This window comes from Scyliorhinus torazame, chromosome 14 (assembly GCF_047496885.1).
Source record: "Scyliorhinus torazame isolate Kashiwa2021f chromosome 14, sScyTor2.1, whole genome shotgun sequence".
Lineage (NCBI taxonomy): Eukaryota > Metazoa > Chordata > Chondrichthyes > Carcharhiniformes > Scyliorhinidae > Scyliorhinus > Scyliorhinus torazame.
This window is the reverse complement of record NC_092720.1, coordinates 47,613,817-47,637,653: the sequence shown is the minus strand read 5'-3', so window position 1 is coordinate 47,637,653 and position 23,837 is coordinate 47,613,817. Positions and strand designations below refer to the sequence as shown.

Sequence of the window (23,837 nt, the reverse complement as noted above, 5' to 3'; positions counted from 1 at the left end):
TTTAAGGTGCGAGGGGCAAGGTTTAGAGTAGATGTACGAGGCAAGTTTTTTTACACAGAGGGTAGTGGGTGCCTGGAACTCACTGCCGGAGGAGGTGGTGGAAGCAGGGACGATAGTGACATTTAAGGGGCATCTTGACAAATACATGAATAGGATGGGAATAGAGGGATACGGACCCAGGAAGTGTAGAAGATTGTAGTTTAGTCAGGCAGCATGGTCGGCACGGGCTTGGAGGGCCGAAGGGCCTGTTCCTGTGCTGTACTTTTCTTTGTTCTTTGTTCTACCATAGTGAAAACATACAACAGGATGCTGATGCCACGTGGAGACACAAAATGCAGATATCTTTGTGAAGTTCACCATAAAGTTTGCCTTTCATTTAACAGATAAGAAATAAGCACTCGGTAGGGCTGTCAAATAGATAGAAATATGAAAGTTACCTAATGTTACCTTTAAACAACGTTTAAAAAATATTTTCGCCACAAAAAAAACTAGCAATTACCCAAATACAATTTTTTTTAAATGAGGTGAGGGGGTATTCTGTCCTTCACAAGGAGTACTGTTAGATTAAAGTCTACCCTAGTTCATTGCTTAATTTGCTTAATCGCCAAGCTTGAACCAGTGAAGATGTATTCTTCCCAAAGGGGCCTCTAGTTTATTGCACAACAGGGACCATTTTCCATTTATAAAAACTGACCACAGCCGTGTACACCTTTATATTGATGTTGCAGTCATGCTACAATGCAGCACATACATGCTTTAAGTTTGTAATTGAGAGCAACTGCCACCAATTGGAGAAAAATTCAGGAATTACTGCAAGTGCGCCAAATACAGTTCACACTGGGTTGGGGGTTACAATAAGAATCTATGCCTGTACTCTGCACTTTTGTCAATAATTCTGGATTAAGAATAAGACAGGCTTCAGATTAACCCTTTTCTCTACGTATGAACAGTAACTTTAACAGTCGATACTATATATTACCATCCCAATCCAGACCTGCAATATTTATTACGATCCCCAATGGGAAACCCAAATTTTACTATGATTGGGTTACAGACCAGTAACTTCTGTTTTAAAGTAGACATTTTCTTACTAAGAGGATAATGCCCCCAGATCCAATGGTTCTAAACAACAGAAGAACTTTTAGTATACAAAGGTCAGCAAAGCAATCAACACTATTTATCTTATGCTCTAACGTGCAGAATTAACATGAGTTAAACATGAATTAACAGGCAAATTGTGGCCTCACACACACCAGAAACTGCACATTAAATGGTAAACAAAAGACAGGTCCCCCAAATCTTCTCTGAAACCCACCCAGACGTCAATGATCCACAAAATTTCTTTAAAGCTCTGAATTCCTCCTGAGGGAATCAAGCTCCTGTCTTTTGAAAATCGTGCCTCTGGTTTCCCTCAAAAGCTGCTCCAACTCAGACCCCGCCAATGACTGCTACTGCTAGTTGTTCAATCTCTTCTCCCAAAACTGCATCCCACTAGTCTTGATCAACAAGGCTGCATCCAGCATCTCGTTACTAGCAAAGTTCGAGCTCTCAAGCTACTCTGAGCAGAACCCACTGCTTATGGGTTTTCCTTTGTCCCAACGCCCAGCTTCATGGAGCTAATGACTGTTGTCCACTTCAGCTTCACTGGGTTGATAACTGCCTTGGCTTCTCTTAACTCCAATCTCCACACCACAATTGTTCACTCTGCCCCTTGAATTGATTTGTGTGACCTGTTAATATTTTGCAACAGGATTCTTCTGTCCCTGCCCTTAGGCAAGACCCAATGTATCCAATCAAGGTACATTTTCCACCTTAAATGTTACAATCTCCATTCAATCAATAGTACCTGTAGCCCACTCCACAGACGTTAACTTACAAAAACAAATATTCATATAAGTAGATTCTCTTACACAAGTATATTGTCAAGATCCAAGTTTTGGACCCCTTGCAGAGGATTTATTTTATACTAAGTGAGACAATACACAGAATGTGCATCTCTCATGCATCCAGTGGCCATATTCCATTAATACCCCCTCATCAGAGCAACACGGTGGTGAAGTGGTTAGCACTGCTGCCTCACGGCTCTGAGGACCCGAGTTCGATCCCGGCCCGGGTCACTATCTGTGTGGCGTTTGCACATTCTCCCCGTGGGTCTCACCCCACAATCCAAACAGATGTGCAGGGTAGGTGAATTTGCTACACTAAATTTCCATTCAATGAAAAAAAATATTGGGCACTCTAAATTTAAAAAAAATAGCTCCGCATCAATATAATTTTCACTAGTGAGGAATAATATGCTTTGGGTTTTAATTTAATAGAGACATGGGGCAAAATTCTCCGGTATCGGCGCGATGTCTGCCGACTGGTGCCCAAAGCGGCGCAAATCAGTCGGGCATCGCGCCGCCCCAAAGGTGCGGAATGCTCCGCATCTTGGGGGGCTGAGCCCCAACCTTAAGGGGCTAGGCCCGCGCCGGACTGATTTCCGCCCGCCAGCTGGCGGAAAAGGCCTTTAGTGCCCCGCCAGCTGGCGCGGAAATGACATCTCCGGGCGGCGCATGCGCGGGAGCGTTAGCGGCCGCTGACGGCATTCCCGCGCATGCGCAGTGGAGGGAGTCTCTTCCGCCTCCGCCATGGTGGAGACCGTCGCAAAGGCGGAAGGGAAAGAGTGCCCCCATCGGGCAGACCCGCCCGCGGATCAATGGGCCCCGATCGCGGGCCAGGCCACCGTGGGGGCACCCCCCGGGGCCAGATCGCCCCGCGCCCCCCCCCCCCCCAGGACCCCGCCCGCACCGCCTTGTCCCGCCGGTAAGGTAGGTGGTTTAATCTACGCCGGCGGGACAGGCATTTTAGCGGCGGGACTTCGGCCCATCCGGGTTGGAGAATCGCGGGGGGGGGGGGGGGGGGGCCAATCGGCGCGGCGCGATTCCCACCCCCGCTGAATATCCGGTGCCGGAGAATTCGGCAACCAGCGGGGGCGGGATTCACGCCAGCCCCCGGCGATTCTCCGACCCGGCGGGGGGTCGGAGAATCTCGCCCATGGGCGCGATTCTCCGATGCTGCGCCATTTGGGAGAATCGCCTGGGGCACCCAAGCGGCGGGATCGGCACTATCTAGTTCTGCGCGGCACAGTCCTGGTGAATCGCCCAAAATGGCGATTCTCCTCCACCCCCGCTATTCTCAGGCCCGGATGGGCCGAGTGGCCTGCCCAAAACGACGGCTTCCCGCTGGCGCCATCCACACCTGGTCGCTGCTGGCGGGAACAGCACGGGAACGCTGGGGGGGGGGTCGGCCTGTGGGGGGGGCGAGGGGGGTTCTTTCACCGGGGTAGGACTCAAAAGGGGTCTGGCCCGCGATCGGTGCCCACAGATCGGCGGGCCGGCCTCTCTGAAGGAGGACCTCCTTTCCTCCGCGCCCCGCAAGATCCATCCGACATCTTCTTGCGGGGCGGTCTCAGGGAGGACGGCAACCACGCATGCGCTGGTGATGCCAGTTAGGCGGCGGATGACACGCCGCGGCTTTTATGCAGCGCCAATGCCCGGCGCGCGCTGACGACGCTGCTTTAGCGACATGCCCCCCGAGTTTCTCGTGGCCCCGATCCTAGCCCATTTTCGGCCCTGAATCGGTCGAGGTCGGGGCCGTTTCGCGCCGTCGTGAACCTCGACGGCGTTTACGGCGGCGTGGGCACATAGTCGCGGGAGTGGAGAATCGCACCCCATGTCCTGGTGAATTATTTGTTGAAATGGCACACTACAGGGCACGAAGGGTCGATTTATGTTACAGGTCTGAAGATGAAGACTAATTTAGATTATTTGATAAATTCTAGTGATTCAGGAATGTTGCTTGGATCTAGAATTAAGTTGCACCCAAATGTTAGAAATTTATATTTTCTGAAAATGAACAGTAGTTACAAAGGACAACACGAGCGAAAGCAGCACTCATTATTCATTTTAGGGAGGAGAAATTAAAAATAACACTCCTGCTCCTACTCCTGATTACTATATCCTTCGCCACTTGACGAAAACTGCACATGTCGGTTCGGATCAAACTGGCAGTGATGCCAATGCTATTTGTGTAGTCTCACTCACGACAAATAGGTATTTAGATAAAATATATCAGGTGCTTGGATAAGTATATTAGATGCTTGGATAAAGTATATCATCAGACCTCTCACTCCCATAGATTCTCCCAATGCATTTTACATCAAGCCCTTACAGCCAGCAGTCTGAAAATACTTTTATCACAACAGCTTAGAAACAATTTGAACTAAGATGAAAACCCGGGCGGGATTCTCTGATCCTGAGGCTAAGTTTTGACGCCGTCGTAAACGCCGTCCCGTTTCTCGACGGCGTCAACGTGGCCTCAGGATCAGCGGTTTTTCTGACCCTTACAGGGGGCCAGCACTGGAGCGACCCACGCCGCTCCAGCTGCCAATCCCCGGCGTCAGTTGGGCGCTGCGGGTCTGCGCATCCGCAGTGGGGGCGGTGCCAACGCGCGCATGCGCAGTGGGACCGGCGCGATTGTGCACATGCGCGGTGGCTCCCTTCTCAGTGCCAGCCCCGACGCAACATGGCGGAGGGCTACAGGGGCCAGCGCGGAACAAAAGAGGCACCCAGCCCAAGAGGCCGGTCCGCCGATAGGTCGGACCCCCCCCCCCCCCCCTCCCCCAGGCCACCCTCGGATCCATTAACACCAAAGTCCCGCCAGGTAAGACCAGGTTAGAACGGCGGCGGGGGACTCGAGTATTTTTGTACAGCCGTTCGGCCCATCACAGGCCGAGAATCACCGGGTGGGGGCTCCGTAGAGCGGCCCCCATCTAGCGCCGCGCCGGCGCCAATGGCGGCGATTCTCCGCTCTCCGGAAAATCAGCGTACTGGCGTCGGGGCGGCGTGGCGCGATTCGCTGGGGCAATTCTCTGACCCGGCCACGGGGTGAGAGAATCCCGCCCCCAGTGTCTAATCCATTCACTGCCCATTTCCTTCTGATAAACAAAACAGCAAAACACACAAGCATAATTTTTCCAATTACTAGTCAACCTATTATGGTGTCACATATAAGGCAAGCACAAGGCTGAGAGCAAATTGTCGGAAAAAGTCCAGGCCACATGTGAGCAGGACACTTAAATTTAATATAGACCGGGGACTGAGTGGCAGGCCTTTGGTTTGTTAAGAAACAGAGGCCTGGGAACAAGTAGAAGGCGAATGCAAGACATGCGAGAAAATGGAGCAGTAAGGAGGAATGGGCAGGTTAGGGCCAAGGTGGCTCTCATAGTAGGAGGGCCATAAATCTGCAACTGGTGTTACGGAAGTAAATTGAAATTTAGCTCTTTCTTTTTTGCATGTTTGTTGAGGTGCAAGCAAGGAGGTGTCATATGTAACTGAAAGGAAGCCAACACTTTCTTTGTCCAGTTTCCTGATCTGATTTTCTACAGCAAAATCAGTGAGCCAATCAGAAAAAAAAGTAAACCTCCACCTATTAGGTTGGTTTAGTGTTTCAATTGCGGTCAAAACAGACAAAATACTGGGGCATGTATTCTATTGTGAACCACCAAAAACGACCAAGTGAAGATTGTTCAGAAAAAGAGAGGATTTTATATGTTCACATGGAGACAGTGGAATAATAATAATAATCATCTTTATTAGTGTCACAAGTAGGCTTTCATTAACATTGCAATGAAGGTACTGTGAGAATAATGATAGTGTTATAATAGTAATCCAAAGGTATGGATTAATGCTTCAGAATACCTAGGGTGGCACAGTGGAGCAGTGGTTAGCACTGCTGCCTCACGGCGCCGAGGACCCGGTTCGATCCTGGCCCCAGGTCACTGTACGTGTGGAGTTTGCACATTCTCCCCATGTCTGCGTGGGTCTCACACCCACAACCCAATAAGATGTGCAGGGTAGGTGTATTAGCCACGCTAAATTGCCCCTGAATTGGGAAAGAAAAGAATTGGGTACTCAGATTTTTTTTTAATGCTTCAGAATAGCTATACCATCCCGATGTAGGTTGTCACCAACAAGTTATTACACCACTGCTTAACCCAATATTGAGGCGAGTGCATTCTGCCAACCCTGCAATGAACAATTACTGTTCCAATTTAATTTCAATCATCCCTAGGTTATTAGATCAGAAGGAGGAACAGAGCAATTTCACAACAAACTGCTTTCTTCCAATCAAGCTAATCACTGCTAATATGTCATGATAATCGCAGTCTGATAAAATATTGAATAAGGAAATGTATTATTTTCCACCTTTTTGTTTTAACCTGGAATGATGATTGAGGGTCATTTTGAATTTAATTTGACTATCTATATGAACATTGAATGGAATTCCGTGTGTCTGAATTAAACTAAATTTGCAGTGACAATTTCTATGGCAACAGGCTTACTGCTGCCCTGGAGGAATCATTAAAATTGAAGAATTAGTGGGGAGGTAGTGGGAGAAACAGTTGGAATGATTTAACTCTTTCATGACGATGAGTTCTTCAGACTTCAACTACAACATAAATGAACAGGAGGCCAATGATTTTTGATCAACCAACATGTTTAACTCATCGATGTATTTTTCTGGAGACAAATATCTTTACTCACTATAGTCACTAAACACGCATGTATTTCACTCAAGCTAAATGGGGGGAAACAAATTAACCGAAGCAAATTATCATGCCATGCTCGCGAGCTGTGAGAAGAACCTCAGAGTTTATTTAATAGGAAAATAATCAGTGCAAAATAGAAGCAAGTGATTAATTTCTCAATCATAAAGCAAACCTAATGGAAGTTGGTTCACGTGATCTGTCCCTCAGGACTTTTCTGCAGACAGCAGCAGAATATAATAACCTTTTGAAGTGTTATGTTGGCCAGTGAATTACATTCATGTTTTAAAAATCAATCAAAAGTCAAGCTCCCAATCTATCCAATGTACAGGACAATGTGACACAAACCAGCCCCAAAATCAGCCAGTTTTAAATTTGCTAGAGCCAAATAGTTGGATCACAAAAACAAAATGGACACATCTTCAACTGCAATATTTCCTGAATAAAATAAAAATTGTAATTTTGTTTTATTTGGAGGTATAGTGTTTATGTTACTGAGCTAGTAATCCAGAGGCTTGGACTGATGATCTGGAGATACAATTAAATAAATCTGGAATAAAAAGCCAGCATCAGTAATGATGACCATGAAACTATCAGATTTGTCAGGAAAACAACCTCTCTGGTTCACTAATGTTCTTTTAGGAAGGAAATCTGCCATCTTTACCCAGTCTGGCCTATATATGTGTTCAGACCCACAGCAATGTGGCTGTCTCTTAATTGTCCTCTGAAATGGGCACTCAGTTGTATTCAAGAAGGCAACTCACCACCACCTTCTCAAGGACAATTAGGGATGGGCAATAAATGCTGATCTTGCCAACAACCTTACATCCCATAAACATTTAATAACATTCCAGAACAAAAATCTTTCTTTACGTAAAAATAAAATGTTCAAATTGAAAATTTAAGTTAGTTTTTGCCTTTTGTCAAGTGCATCTCATCCCAATGACCTGGGACTAGAATATTTCCAAAGCATGAAAGACAGTCAGCGTAATCCTACATTGCTGCAGAATTTTCATTAAAAAATACACTTTTTGCAAGGGTATAAAATTATTTTACAATTACCTCTTCTTCCTCACTTGATAGCCGCTGGTATTCTGACTGGTCGTTCATATCTGGGTGATTTATTTCAGTTCTCCACAATGACATGAGAAAATGCAGCTGCTTTCAAAGATGCTATATTAAAAACGCATTGCTCACTTTCCAATTACTGTCCTCCACCACTCTTTTCCCTTTGGGTTTCTCCCTCTGTGCTGCAATTGTAAGTCCCCAAATGTTTTGCACAACATTTACTGACACAGCGCCACAAACACACATTGAATATGTGTGCCCCTCTCCCACACACACAACCTCTCGGCTGCATCAGCTGCTTTTAAACCATTCAGCTTCTGCTTTACTGGTTTAGAGATGCTGCATTAAAAACACATGATCACGCCCTCTGTCGATCCATCCTTTTGTCGCTCTCACACATAACGTAAACTCTCTCACTACATATTCCTGTGTCATAGTCTCTCTATGTCATTACCTCAATCGGTCTGCTTCTCTCTTTTTTAAATTATAATATTTTATTGCCTATCACTCTTCGATTCTCTGTATCAATTTATTTTCAGCTCGTATGCATTCTGTAACTGGCTTTGTCCTTTGCGAGGCAGCTGTGACTGTATACCATACACTTGAACACGGATGAACACACAGCCTACAGTGTCACACCGTGCTGAGTACTGCCTAGCTCACTGGGAAAATTACTATGCTTCATTAATGGCTTGATTGGAAGGAGCAAAAAGAGAAAAGAGGCCATTCCATTGTACAAAGCAGTAACAACAATTCAATCAGAGCTTATTAAACCAGAAAAAGACACGGTTTATAGTTTGAACTGCTAAAAACAGCCATTCTTCTAGAATAGTGAATTTCTTCAATGCCACTTGTGCCTGTTTAGTTTGGTTACCAGCAACCAAAAACTGGCTGCCAATGTCTATAGTGATAATCTGGGTCATTTACCCAGCACAGCAGCATAATTGCTAACACAAGAAAATAATCTTTAAACATCTTGGCACTTGAAGCTCTTTACTAGTTAATTTACCTTGGCTAGATGATTTTAAAAAGTGAACTCAAAGCATCATACTCCTACAACATTCTGCACTTCGACAACATCGTCACATCAAAACTACACCATCAGCCACCACATATACAGGAAAAAAAACTCAAGTCCCTTGCATTATCGAGAGTCACCTTTGGTGGTTTTGTAATGAGACCTGCTGTGGACTTGATGTTTTAAATTAGGACTCGTTCTAATAATCTTGTAAAAATATATCAACTAAAAAAAAATAAGCTTTTCTCTCTTATCAACCTTCGGGATTATCAGATAAATGTGATAGACCAGAAAGCCTGGGCAACTAGAGATGCCAGATTCAACATAATCCTCTTGGTTTACATACACTGAATTGTTTTTAAAAATAAAGGTTTTACAAATGAGGAGTACTTCTAATAGGTTTAATTCATCAAATCAAGACAGCCTGCCGCACATTAATAATAATAAACATTGATTAAAGCTAATATTTTACAATTCGATATTGGTAGCTTAGTCAGAGATTGCACTTGAGGAGTTAAGTTCAAAATATCCAAGACACAAGTTCAAATACACAAATGTCCATGGGGAGGGACAATGCAGAATCAACTGTGGTTACAATCCATGTATTTACATCATTGGCGATTTTACACTAACTAAGTTGTGTGCCACACAGGTGACAATCTCAACTCACCCTTCCATGCTCCTGAAAAAAATCTAATTTCAATTTGCAACACAATTAGAAGAACTTTCTTGGAACACTGTGCCGGATCTGCACATTCTCCCCATATCTCCGTGGGTTTCCTCCGGATGCTCCGGTTTCCTCCCACAGTCCAAGGATGTGCAGGTTAGGTGGATTGGTCATGATAAATTGCCCTTAGTGTCCAAAAAAGGGTAGGTGGGGTTACTGGGATAGGGTGGAGGCATGGGCTTAAGTAGGGTGCTCTTTCCAAGAGCCGGTGCAGACTTGATGGGCCGAATGGCCTCCGTCTGCACTGTAAATTTTATGATTCTTTGATTGCCATGTTTTCATTTTTGCTAACTTTTCCAAATGTCCTCATCTAGCAGAGTGGGTGGATCCATAAATTTCTCCCAGATAATGTTAATACCAATATGGGCAGCAAACATGCAGTTGAGTGAGGATGTTTCTGTAGATTATTTCTGCCATTTGCGATGAAGTGCCTTATTTTTGACCAATACCTCCATATGAACTTGCTCTGCTGCACTGTGCACAGATGCACACAGTATTATTGGACTACTGCACCCACCTGAAGTTTTATTTAGCAGGCTTATGCCAGATGTATATCCATCTTCGAGCCAATCTCTTTTGCTGCACAGGCTTTGGATGATTTTAATATAATAACCCAATCGGCAATACCTGCTTTACATGTGCTTCATTCATCCGTTAACATAGTTGTAAAAGATCATTGACAAAATAAAGAGACAGAAATAAGTTCAGTAGGTCCGACAGAAAGAATCCTAATCCAATCTAAATTGTGCCCTGTACCAATAAATAAAGATGACCCAAAATTATATGGTTTTAACAGATTCAGAAATTGAAGTCTTCCTTCCATTTCAAACTTCAACTCAAACACCTGTAAGCGCCCCTCAGCTCACTGAAAGAGAACTTTTAGTAGCTCTGAGCATCAACATTTAATCCTAGGTTGTGTGCCAACAGAGTCCCTAAAGATAGTCAGCACTGAAATGCATCTGCAAGAAGCATTCTAGAGGTTAATCGGATGACAAAGTCAGTCATCAAACACAATAGCAAAAATGTCATGGGCTCAAAGAAAAAAAATCAATGCACACTATCCTGGCTGAACTCATGGAAGAATACATTAAGGCAAACATTCTCATTGGGCTCGTGCAGACTGTTCTGAGAACTGCAGACAGATATTTTTATGTCATTATACATATTAAAATACGCACATATTCACTTCACTTTATTCCCTTCACGAACCTAATGAAGCGTCGCCTAGCTGCTAATGAAGCTGTGCTGGTGATTATCATGTGCTGATGGCTTGTTTGAGTGTCTTTCACATTTATACATAGGTCTGTGCCAGCTGTAGAGTATTATTTTCAGCACTAAATATAGGTTAAAATCAAAGGGTTTATGATGTGTTTTTTTCTTAAATAGCAAACTTTTCTTACCTGTAATAAGTGTTACGGTAAAATCATGGCAGTATCACTGCAGTTACGGAGACAATTAACACATGTAAAATCTTCAGCACATATTCCTACACACAACCACACAATTCTATGAAAATATCTTCTCTCTGTGTTAGAAGTATGCTCACACACACTCACTCATATTAGCCCCTTTGATCCTTTTTGCAATTGCAAGACAAGTACCCATTTTATCTACAAAATATGGTGAGGTTTATTGCAAGCAACATGTACAACAGGTTCTCAGCTCACATGGTAATGTGTATAGTACTATGTAGTTGCTTAGCCTGACAGCTCAAAATGAGTAAGAATCAATTAGCACTTCCTGAAAAGACTTGCTCTGTACAGCTAAGCACGATGCTGTGTTACAAGTGACTCCTCAATGTTCTAATCTTCAGTTTCCACACAGACAGAAAGCAGGCACTTACAAAGTGTAAAGGGGTAGACTTTGTTAATTACTACATTTTATAAAAGTTGGCATCCAAAATTGCCAGGGCAAAGAGCTTGCCTATATAGTACAATATGAAGAACATGAATAAACTGCCACAAAAGAAAAGAGTAAATAATGTAATGTGATTCAAAAAACAAATATAATTAAGAGAATAAAACATAAACAAGAGCACACAATATTCAATATTTTAAATATATTAAACTTGGCATGAGGGACATTGTCGAATCATTTTAAGTATCTTCAGTACCTGTTATTCCTGGAAGTGATGCCATGATAGCTCTTTCAATGTTCAGTGTCACACCATGTTTTTGTCATGATATGCAGACATGCAGATAATGATATACAGACAGGCACAGACAGGCAGATAATGATACACAGACAGACACAGACAGGCAGATAATGAAAACAGAGAACAGGACATGACCAATGAGCAGGCAGGACACTCAGGGGTGGTATCTCACTATAAAAGGCACGAGGCACTCACACTCCGCCTCATTCCATTGATGAACATCTACAGAGTGAGTCAGGGAGTATGCACAGTATCACACCTCCAGCACGTGGCTAAGAGCTAGTCTGGTTCAGTCAGAGTAACCACACTTAGGTTAGCAAAGTCGAACTCATAGAGAATTGTGCTACTGGTTCAATAAATCAGATTGAACTAACTTCAAGGTCTGCAGTGTCTTTTGGTTAAAGCTGCATCCAGTTGCAGCCTGTGTTATCCCAGAGTACATAACACATCAGTTTTTACACCAGGGTTTCCCAAACTTTGAGCAACAAGACCCCTAGTGGCCACCCCAGAGCATCGGAGAACCCCAAGTATTCTCATAATGTCGACACCCCTTTTTTGCACGAAATAGGTGCAAACACGAAAATCAAATATTAACAAGTCTTTTCCAGATATATCTATGCATATATTAGGAATTAGGAAGAGACATGCACTCACAAGTACATGCGCCAGCTACATGATCCCCTCAAATTATCCCTAGCCAAGCCACCTCCCCATGGCCTCTTAACATTAACCCCTGGAAGTAGCAATATGCAAATGTCACCGCAGTACCAGAGGACCATAGGTTGCTCTCCCCTTACAGAGAGAACTGACTAGTGATGATTTAAGCTGAGGGTCACCACACCAAGATTGAGAAGGCAGGGCCTTCCTGAATAACCTCAGCCGGTATGGGAATTGAGCCCATACTATTGGTGTCGCTCCGTCCCGAGATCCCGCCGGCACCTGTAGGCCACACCATCACCTCTCCTCACCTCAGAATCAATCCTCGCTCTTGGCTGCGGGCCTTTATGCCCAGCAACAGCGAGATGAAATAAGTAAAATGGGCCAATCAGCATCCAGTATTCCAATTGTTCTCATTGATCTATTTCATTAATGTAATTATTTTTGAAATTGGTCGATTGCTCCTTTCGAACCAGCGTTTGCCGATCACCAGCGGCTGCCAATTCCACTGAGCCCCTGTAAACCCTTTGCGGAACCCCTGCATTACACATAGCAACTATTTCAGAGTGCCAGTATGTCACCCTGCAGTTGCACACTGAGCACCAGTGATGGGAAGGGCGAAGGGAAAGCTTGCCGGCACTGCATCCAGTTTTGGAAGTTATCTCAATTCATCGATCCAGGAAAAAAAGATTTACCCGACATCATCACTTTGCAGGAACATTTGGGCCAACATGTAAACAAATATTCAAATAGACTCCTGATTAAGTATGAATTGGACAAGATTGTTACCTTATTCAATAGAAAATTAATCATAGTCCCTGAACAGTTTGTCCTACTAAATGGCCCTGGCAAGAAAGCCCATTCTAGAAAACTGTACTTTGTTGTGCTTGACAATATCTTATTGTCTCAACACTGAAGCAATATGCAAAAAATAATCTAAATTGGGTATGTTCAGTAAACTTTGTGTTAACCGACACTCTACCATCAGAATTCTCTCCTAACTGGAATTTCTGTCAGGTCTATTTTTTTTTGACTGGAGATGCCTCTCATCCCTCAGAAACGAGTGGCAACATTTATCCCTGATCAGTCCTATTCTCACACAACCACTAATCTTTGTCAAATTCATGAGTAATTGTTATCTGCAGCCTGCCCTCAGTCTGGTCTCAGCCTCCCACTGTTCTGCAGCACCATGTTCCCTTGATGCTGCATACTTGATTCATACATTCCCAACACCTCTCTTGGGATCTCAACACCCACATCATTATGAGGTCTCCCAGAAGCTTTCTGACTGGTTTAAAACATGGAACTCTTAGATAGCCAGCATTTTTTGGCTAATGGGCGCTGCCATATTCGGCGCCATTTTGGACGGCGCCTCAGGACTCCTGCTCGTCTGGCCGTTCATCACCTGCTGCTACCTCTGCCACCGCTGACCAGCCCGGGACCTCCCAGCACCTGCCGCAGCTCGCCTCTATCACCCTGGATCAGTCCCGGCCTCGCAACCGAGACGATGACGATGAAGATCGATGGGCACGAGACGACCTGCCTTTTTGACTCGGGGAGCACAGAGAGCTTTATCCACCCCACTACGGTAAGGCGCTGCTCCCTCCCGGTACACCCCGTCACCCAGAAAATCTCCCTGGCCTCCACATCCCATTCCGTGGAAATCCGGGACTACTGCATCGCCACCCTCACCGTCCAAGGCACAGAGTTTAGCAACTTCCGGCTCTATGTCCTCCCCCACCTCTGTGCTGCCCTGTTACTCGGCCTGGATTTTCAGTGCCATCTCCAAAGCCTAACTTTAAAATTCGGCGGACCCCTACCCATCTCACCGTCTGCGGCCTCACAACCCTTAAGGTCGATCCACCTTCCCTGTTTACGAACCTCACCCCAGATTGCAAACCCGTCACCACCAGGAGCAGACGGTACAGTGCCCAGGACAGGACCTTCATCAGGTCGGAGATCCAACGGCTTCTGCGAGAAGGGGACATTAAGGCCAGCAACAGCCTCTAGAGAGCTCAGGTGGTGGTAGTGAAGACTGGGGAGAAGCTTGACAACATCTTATTGTCTCAGCACTGAAGCAATATGCAAAAAATAATCTAAATTGGGTATGTTCAGTAAACCTTGTGTTAACCGACACTCTACCATCAGAATTCTCCTAACTGGAATTTCTGTCAGGTCTACTTTTTTTTTGACTGGAGATGTCTCTCATCCCTCAGAAACGAGTGGCAACACTTATCCCTGATCAGTCCTATTCTCACACAACCACTAAACTTTGTCAAATTCATGAGTAATTGTTATCTGCAGCCTGCCCTCAGTCTGGTCTCAGCCTCCCACTGTTCTGCAGCACCATGTTTCCTTGATGCTGCATACTTGATTCATACATTCCCAACACCTCTCTTGGGATCTCAACACCCACATCATTATGAGGTCTCCCAGCTTTCTGACTGGTTTAAAACATGGAACTCTTAGATAGCCAGAATTTTTTGGCTATCTGGCACCACGCATTCAGCATGCACGCTGGCTAATAGAAATGACGAGCATTCTTATTAAGCATCATTACAACATCAATTAATTAAATAACATTACTTAAACCAAAATCCCATTTCATCAAGTAGGTAAAAATTCCAACATATTTATTACAATTACATAGATTACATAGAACATACAGTGCAGAAGGAGGCCATTCGGCCCATCGAGTCTGCACCGACCCACATTAATCCCTCACTTCCACCTTATCCCCGCAACCCAATAACCCCTCCCAACCCTTATGGACACTACGGGTAATTTAGCATGGCCAATCCACCTAACCTGCACGTCTTTGGACTGTGGGAGGAAACCGGAGCACCCGGAGGAAACCCACGCGGACACGGGGAGAACGTGCAAACTCCGCACAGACAGTGACCCAGCGGGGAATCGAACCTGGGACCCTGGCGCTGTGAAGCCACAGTGCTAATCACTTGTGCTACCGTGCTGCCCAATTGTGATACAGTTAGTAGTAAGAGGTTGCTTTACTGATTAGTGAGAAGCTAATTTAAGAAAATCGCAAAAAGAACTGAAGTGAAAATAGTAAAGAATTTTTCAAACTAAGGGTGGTGGAATATAAAACTCTTCATCCACAAACTGTTAAGAAAGTAAGATATATAAATTCTTCTTGAAGCTAATTGCATCATTTCTTGAAAAATAATATTAAACAATAAAAGAAATGAAGAGGTTTAGAAGGCTTATGCTCAGTACTTCCACTTGCCATCCCATAACTTAACTGTTCATTAAAAGTTATGGAGGAAAATAACATGCCGGTGACGTAGAAGACCCTGACCCTGGACTCCTAAATTACATGCCATACTTAAAATACTGACAGGAAGTTCGAATTAAATGTAAAGTGTAAATTTAAAAATTATGAACAAAATGTAGTAGAAAAGTGTGCTTTTTTAAAATCATTAAAGCAATTTCATTATCAAAAAGCTGTTTAAACTGTGGGCCACATGGTAGCGCAATGGTTAGCACTGCTGCCTATGGCACCGAGGACCATGTTTGATCCCGGATCACTGTCAATGAGTTTGCACATTCTCCCCGTGCCTGTGTGGATCTCACCCCCATAACTCACAGATGTGCAAGGTGTGGTAGTCACCACTAGTAGTATATTATATGTATTACAGCACTGCCCATATATTAGAGGTACAAGGGTAAATCCCTGCCTGCTGGCTCCGCCCAGTAGTCAGTGTATAAATGTGTGTGCTCCCCTGTGCTGCAGCCATTCTGGTTCCAGCTACAGGAGGCACAACACCTTGCTCATTAAAGCCTTGATTGTTCCACTATTCTCATCTTTGTGGTAATTGATAGTGCATCAATTTATTGCGCAAGATATTTTAAACGTTGGAACTCCGCATCAAGCCTGATCGCCAGCAGCGGAGTCCTCAAGCAGCCAACGCTACGTCCGCCTTTGACCGCTGGCCAGCCTGCTTCGAAAGCTACCTCAGGACAGCCGCTGAAGAACCATCGGACTTGCAGAAGCTCCAAGTCCTCTATTCACGGGTGAGCCCTGACATTTTTCCCCTCATCTGGGATGCGCCCAGCTACTCCGAAGCAATGGAGCTCCTGAAGGGACATTACGTTCGACCAGTAAATCAAGTATACGCCAGGCACCTCCTGGCCACGAGACAGCAACTCCCCGGAAAGCCTCTGGACGATTTCTGGTGTGCCCTGCACATCCTAGGTAGGAACTGTGACTGCCAGGCAGTTTCAGCAGTCCAGCACACAGAACTTTTAATTAGAGACGCTTACGTCACAGGCATGAAGTCTGCGTACGTCCGCCAGCGGCTACTGGAAGGGGGTTCGCTCGATCTTGCGGGAACTAGGCAGCTCGCTAATTCGTCAGAAGTGGCCTCCCGTAACGTTCTGTCCTACGCCCCCGACCACGCGGCACCCTCGTGGGCATCGTGGGCCCCACCAGCTGCCGACACCAGCTCACCGCAAGCCTGCGCTGCGCGGCAGCCAGCCAACTCTGGGGGGCCCCAAGTGTTATTTTTGCGGGCAAAACAAACACCCAGGCAGCGCTGCCCGGCGCGGAGCACGACCTGCAACGGGTGTGGGAAGAAAGGCCACTTCGCTTCTGTTTGCCAGGCCCGGTTGGTCGCCGCTGTTTCCAGGCTTGGCGTTCCTACACCCCCACGTGTGACCCAGGGGCGCCGCCATTTTCCCCTTCGCAAGTCACGGGCGGCCCGTGGTCGCCACCATCTTCCTCACCGCAAGCCACGTGTGGCCCGTGGGTGCCGCCATCTTTGATCCTGCCCACCATGTGCTCCCCGTGGGCGCTGCCATATTCGGCGCCATTTTGGACGGCGCCTCAGAACTCCTGCTCGTCTGGCCGTTCATCGCCTGCCGCTACCTCTGCCACCGCTGACCAGCCCGGGACCTCCCAGCACCTGCTGCGGCTCGCCTCTATCACCCTGGATCAGTCCCGGACCCGCAACCTCGCAATCGAGACGACGACGATGAAGATCGATGGGCACGAGCCGACCTGCCTTTTTGACTGCGGGAGCACAGAGAGCTTCATCCACCCCACTACGGTAAGGCGCTGCTCCCTCCCGGTACACCCTATCACCCAGAAAATCTCCCTGGCCTCCGCATCCCATTCCGTGGAAATCCGGGACTACTGCATCGCCACCCTCACCGTCCAAGGCATAAAGTTTAGCAACTTCCAGCTCTACGTCCTCCCCCACCTCTATGCTTCCCTGTTACTCGGCCTGGATTTTCAGTGCCATCTCCAAAGCCTAACTTTAAAATTCGGCGGACCCCGACCCATCTCACCGTCTGCAGCCTCACAACCCTTAAGGTCGATCCACCCTCCCTGTTTGCGAACCTCACCCCGGTTTGCAAACCCGTCGCCACCAGGAGCAGTCGGTACAGTGCCCAGGACAGGACCTTCATCAGGTCGGAGGTCCAACGGCTTCTGCGGGAAGGGGACATTGAGGCCAGCAACAGCCCCTGGAGAGCTCAGGTGGTGGTAGTGAAGACTGGGGAGAAGCACAGGATGGTCATTGACTACAGTCAGACCAAGAATCGGTACACGCAGTTCGACGCGTACCCCCTCCCACGTATAACTGACATGGTCAATCAGATTGCGCAGTACCGAGTCTTTTCCACAGTGGACCAGCTCCCCATCCGCCCGGAGGACCGCCAATGCACTGCGTTTGTTGCAGATGGCCGCCTCTATCACTTCCTTTGGGTTCCCTTCGGCGTCACTAATGGGGTCTCGGTCTTCCAGCGAGAGATGGACCGAATGGTTGACTGGTCCAGACTGCGGGCCACCTTCCCGTACCCAGATAACATCACCATCTGCGGCCACGATCAGCAGGACCACGACGCTAACCTCCAGAAATTCCTCCAGACCGCCAAACTCCTTAATCTCACATACAATAGGGAGAAATGCATGTTCCGCACCAACCGCTTAACCATCCTTGGCTATGTCGTGGAAAATGGAGTCTTAGGGCCCGACCGCATGCGCCCTCTCCTGGAACTCCCTCTCCCCCACTGCCACAAGGCCCTGAAACGATGCCTTGGGTTTTTCTCCTACTATGCCCAGTGGGTCCCTAATTATGCGGACAATGCACACCCACTCATTCAGTCCACAGTTTTCCTCCTGGCAGCTGAGGCCCGCCAGGCCTTCAACCGCATCAAGGCATACATCGCCAAGGCCACGATGCATGCGGTCGACGAGTCCCTCCCCTTTCAGGTGGAGAGCGATGCATCGGACGTAGCTCTGGCCGCCACCCTCCACCAGGTGGGCAGGCCCGTGGCCTTCTTTTCCCGCACCCTCCGAAATTCAGCACTCCTCTGTCGAAAAGGAGGCCCAAGCCATTGTGGAAGCTGTGCGACATTGGAGGATTACCTGGCCGGCAGGAGATTCACTCTCCTCACTGACCAACGGTAGGTTGCCTTCATGTTTAATAATACACAGCGGGGCAAGATCAAAAATGACAAGATCTTGAGGTGGGGGATCGAGCCTCCACCTATAATTACGAGATTTTTGTATCACCCGGGGAAGCTCAACGATCCCCCAGATGCCCTATCCCGCGGTACATGTGCCAACGCACAAGTGGACCGACTCCGGGCTCTCCACTATGACCTCTGCCACCCGGGGGACACCTGGTTATTCCATTTCATCAAGGCCCGCAACCTGCCCTACTCCATTGAGGAGGTCAGGACCGTCACCAGAGACTGCCAGATCTGCGCAGAGTGCAAGCCGCACTTCTACAGGCCAGATCGAGCGCACCTGGTGAAGGCCTCCCGCCCCTTTGAATGCCTCAGCGTGGACTTCAAAGGGCCCCTCCCCTCCACCGACCGCAAAGTGTACTTTCTGAACGTGATTGATAGTACTCCCGGTTTCCTTTCACCATCCCATGCCCCGATATGACTTCTGCCACGGTAATCAAAGCCCTGCACAGCATCTTCACTCTGTTCGGTTTCCCCACCTATATCCACAGCGATCGGGGGTCCTCTTTCATGAGTGATGAACTGCGTCAGTTCCTGCTCAGCAAGGGCATCGCCTCGAGCAGGGCGACCAGCTACAACCCCCGGGGAAACGGGCAGGTGGAGACAGAGAACGGTCTGGAAGGCCGTCCTGCTGGCCCTGCGGTCTAAAAATCTCCCGGTCTCCCGCTGGCAGGAGGTCTTCCCCGACGCGCTCCACTCCATCCGTTCACTCCTCTGCACCGTGACAAATGAGACCCCTCACGAACGTGTGTTTGCCTTCCCCAGGAGGTCCACCTCTGGGGTCTCGCTCCCAACATGGCTGACAGTTCCTGGACCAGTCCTCCTCCAGAAGCATATGCAGACCCATAAGTCGGACCCCTTGGTCGAAAAAGTCCACCTCTTACATGCTAACCCGCAGTACGCCTACGTGGTACACCCCGACGGGCGCCAAGAGACAGTCTCCCTCCGGGACCTGGCACCCGCGGGATCCCCCCCCACGACCCGACACCACCCCCCCCCCCCCCCCGCCCCCCGGCTGCCTCATTCACCCCTGCACCACTCACCCTCCCTCCAGCGAACCTCACTGCAGCCCTCACTCCAGCACGATCCGTCCTCCCACTGGTTCCACTCAGGGGTGACGAAGACGAGGACAACACGCTCTCGGAGTCGCAGGTGACCAAGTCGGTGCCCACATCACCATTGGGACTGAGGCGATCGCAGAGGAGGGTCAAGGCCCTCGACAGACTTAACTTATAATGTTTTCCACCACCCCCGCCGGACTTTTTTTAACAGGGGGTGAATGTGGTAGTCACCACTAGTAGTATATTATATGTATTACGGCACTGCCCGTATATTAGAGGTACAAGGGTAAATCCCTGCCTGCTGTCTCCGCCCAGTAGGCAGCATATACATGTGTGTGCTCTTCTGTGCTGCAGCCATTCTGGTTCCAGCTACAGGAGGCACAACATCTTGCTCAATAAAGCCTCGATTGTTCCACTACTCTCGTCTTTGTGGTAATTGATAGTGCATCACAGGGTAGGTGGATTGGCCATACTAAATTGCCCCTTAATTGGAAAAATATTTTTTAAAGTTGTTTAGACTTTGATCTGTGACTCTCGCAATGTACTATCAGCTGGTTAGAACAAGCAGTGACTACTGGGTGAGGATTCTACAAACTTGTTTTATCTCACCTAAACCTCCATTATTCAATCACCCTGCATGAAATTCAGGGTCGCAGAATATATCTCCTGAAAGAAATATTGAAAGCGAGCAGATCCTGGGCAGTGCCCAGAAATAATAAACAATGGGCTAGAAAAAAACAAATAAACATTTAAAATAAAATCTGGTTGGTTGGACATAATGTAACCTCCTCATTATTTTAAATGTCTTAGTCATATCCCCTCAAAGACTCCTCTTTTTCAATGTAAAAAGTCACAGGATTCGAAGACTGCCCCAATAACAAAGGGTCCTTCAACTAGGTATCAATCAAATGGCCCAGCTATGGATTTCTTCCTGAGGCCTCAGCATTCTTCATGTCAGACAACCAAGCAAGACACAGTACTTTAGACACAGGCAGAACAATGCACTGTACAAACAAAGGATTGTACTGATAAGCTTCAAATCTAAAATAATTGAGTAAAAAGCTAACACCCTATTCTCTTTCATGTAGCCTCTTAACAATAGTCATGTGCTTTCGATGATTCATAAACTACAACCATTGATCCTTCTTCCATTCAGCAGCTTAACAACTCAACTCTGCTTTGAAATCCATGCTTGGAATTGCCTCTGTCCAACTGCATCAATTTGCTGTTGAACTGAAAGTCATTGGCCAGACATGGGTTCACTTTCCTATACTACTAGTTCCACTTATAAATTATTTTATTCATCCAAGGCAATGGGCTGGATTCTCAGCTGCCCCGCGCCGAAACCGCGTTTGGTGCAGGGGCGGAGAATCCAATTTGGTGCCGAATCGCTGGACCGTGCCAGGCCCCGAAAATCAGCGTGTGCACATAGTACTCCGCGCGGCTGGGGAGCCATTGCCAAAGGCCCGCCCAGCGATCCTCCACTCCCAACCGGCGGAGTTCCCGACGGCGTGGAACTAACATGCGATAGCCAGTCGGGATGCTCGCGTGGCAGCTGCGGACTCAGTCCGCGGTCACCCTGGTGGGGAGCGGGGGGATCGGACACCAGGGGGGGGCCGGGGGAGAGATCAGAGCGGCAGAATCTTGGGGCGTGCAGCCGTTCGGGGGGGCCTATATTTTGCAGCTGCCTCAGCGTTTCGAGTCCACCATGGCGCTCGGCCCGGCCGCTGGAGGCCACCGCCGCGCGCATGCACAGACTCGAAACCGGAAATGCAGGGGCCCGTATCCGCAGCTAGAGCTGCGTGAATTAATTGGGGTCCTTGCTAGCCCCCTGCAGGGCACTGAATCAGCTTGAACTTTCTTCAGGAATCTTCGGAGTGAAACGCCAGCGTTTTTATGCGAGCATGGGGACATGGCCCTATTTTGGGAGAATCCAGCCCAATGTTTTTCAAACTTTTTTTCCCCAGGGTCCCACTTTTGCCAACCGGCCGCCCTTCAGGACACACGTTGGACGACCTTTGAGACACGTGCCACATTCACTTACCTTTAATGTAAAAGGGAAGCCTGCTTGGTCCTCACAATCTCACTTGAATCAGATTCAGAGGAGGAGAGGGCAATGCACACATTAGGTGCAGACTTCAACCAGGACCTTTGTGTCATTTGCATCTTTGTGAAAACAGAAAATCCAACCTCGCACATGTAGATCGTCGTAAGGGCAATAGCAACAAAATGCTGGTTTTACTCAGCACTGGATACTCCTGGGAGATGCTACTCCAGAATGCTGACAGCCTCCTGGGCTTTTGCTGTGTTTATAATGTGATATCACAGGTCAGGTACAGCAGCGCCATCTTTTAATTTGAAGTCCGCTGTAAGTTATTAACTGACTCTGGTGTCTCACCCTCAAAAGGAATTTCTTACTCACCACTACTCTTTCAAAATCTGAATTTTTTCCTCTCATTTCCTGCATATAACACACATGGCTTTCGCACCCTTATTTGCACTGACACAATTGAAAAATACATACCTCAAGTTCCCAAGTGAAGTTTCTTCTTGGTAGGCTGTTCGCCAGAGGCCCTGGGGCTTTGTACAGAGCTAACATTAGCACTGCTCTGTCGTCCCATGCACTCTCCTAAGCAGCTCTCTCCAGCAGATTCAGTTGCGAGATCCTGTCTGGTAGGTGCACAGGTGCATTGCCCATTTGTGTCTCTGGCAATCTCGTACTTGTATCCATCTTCATAGTCTCCTTGCCTTGCTTGCCAACAGCTAGAAAATGGAAGCATCACTCCTCTGTGATGTTGCGCCAAAAGCACATACAAGGCGCTCAATTTTAAGTGTATGTGCAGGGTGCTGACCTGCTCACTGCTGCCTTTTCTGGCCAGAAGACTCCATACAGCCCCATTTCATTTACAAAGTGGCAGTGGCCGCCATTCTCAATTTAAAAGTCAGTAGCGGTCGTTGGGCGCTTCTCCCATGATCAACACCACTGCTGGAATGGGGTGACCGATTGCTCGGCAACCCTCCCGACACCCGCCCATGACCATGTTATCTGCTAACTTGTGGATTGGGAACCTTCCCCACCCAATACCTTAATCTAGATCACTGATGGATGAAGGACAATGACCTCAATATCAATCTCTGCAGGCACTTCTAATCAACCCCCACATAAACCTGTCACTTTTAATAACTAGTTACTGCGCACACAAATGGAGCTAAATGTTCATTCCAGCATAAGATTAGCCCATCAATTCCAGAAAATGAACTACGCTTCACAGTCTTCGTGCAGCACTTTATCAAAGGCTTTTAGAGACACAAAATCTGGCACGGTTTTCACCTCCTTAAAAAGATTTGAACAAATGAATGAAATGTGACCTGTTAATGAGATGTGACCTTTTTCAGAAGTCATGCTGCAATTGCCTAATAGCTCCTCAGTTTCATGTACATACAACATGTCTCTAATTATACCTTCCAGCTACATACCTGTAACAGATATTCAAATAATGAGCATAGAGTTACCTGATTTTAACTTTCTCCCCTTTTTTTCCATTAATATTTTTTATTAAAGTTTATATTTTAACACTGTACAAGATTTGGATGAAACAGTTATTATTTACAATTTACATGCTGCTCCTTTTCGGCACCCCTTCTCCACCACCCCTCCTTTGTTCCCCCCACCCCTCCCATTTTCTACTGTCTCCGGGTCCTATCTTGGGCCCTTCCCTTCGCCATAGATGGTTTGTTTTGCTCTTATAGCTTTGTGAGGGGCCCTCTGGCCCCCTTGTTAGTCTCTCACTGGGTTCCCTCCTGGCGTTTTCTTGGGTGTGTCCCCCGCCCCCCGTTGCCCACCCCCCCACCCCTCATTCGGGTCTGCTTACTTTCTCCCCTTTTAAAATATAGGGAATGCATCAGTCTCTCTAGTACATAGAAACAACCCCTTATATTGAGCAGCTTGTGGAAGCCACAAGCTACCACATTAGCACACAGGAACTTTTCTTCATTCTGGCACTAACATTAAGAGGCCTTACACTATGATAGATACATTTAAAAAGTAAAATAAAATCCAACTTAAATTG

General features: G+C 47.2%; 1 protein-coding gene across 12 annotated transcripts in view; it reads right to left on the bottom strand.

Moving 5' to 3' along the window:
- Nucleotides 1–23,837, bottom strand: part of tnk2b (tyrosine kinase, non-receptor, 2b) — a 543,428-nt gene that overhangs the window by 250,857 nt on the left and 268,734 nt on the right. For 9 of the 12 annotated variants that reach the window (XM_072474111.1, XM_072474108.1, XM_072474115.1 and 6 more), the window contains exon 1: nucleotides 7,652–7,919. The exons of the other annotated variants lie outside the window; for them this stretch is intronic. Coding sequence is in view for 8 of the 9 variants with exons in the window: in XM_072474108.1 (XP_072330209.1) it covers nucleotides 7,652–7,735 (84 nt within the window). In the remaining variant the exon portion in view is untranslated. Of the gene's footprint in view, nucleotides 1–7,651; nucleotides 7,920–23,837 lie in introns of those variants that run through there. 12 annotated transcript variants of the gene reach the window in all.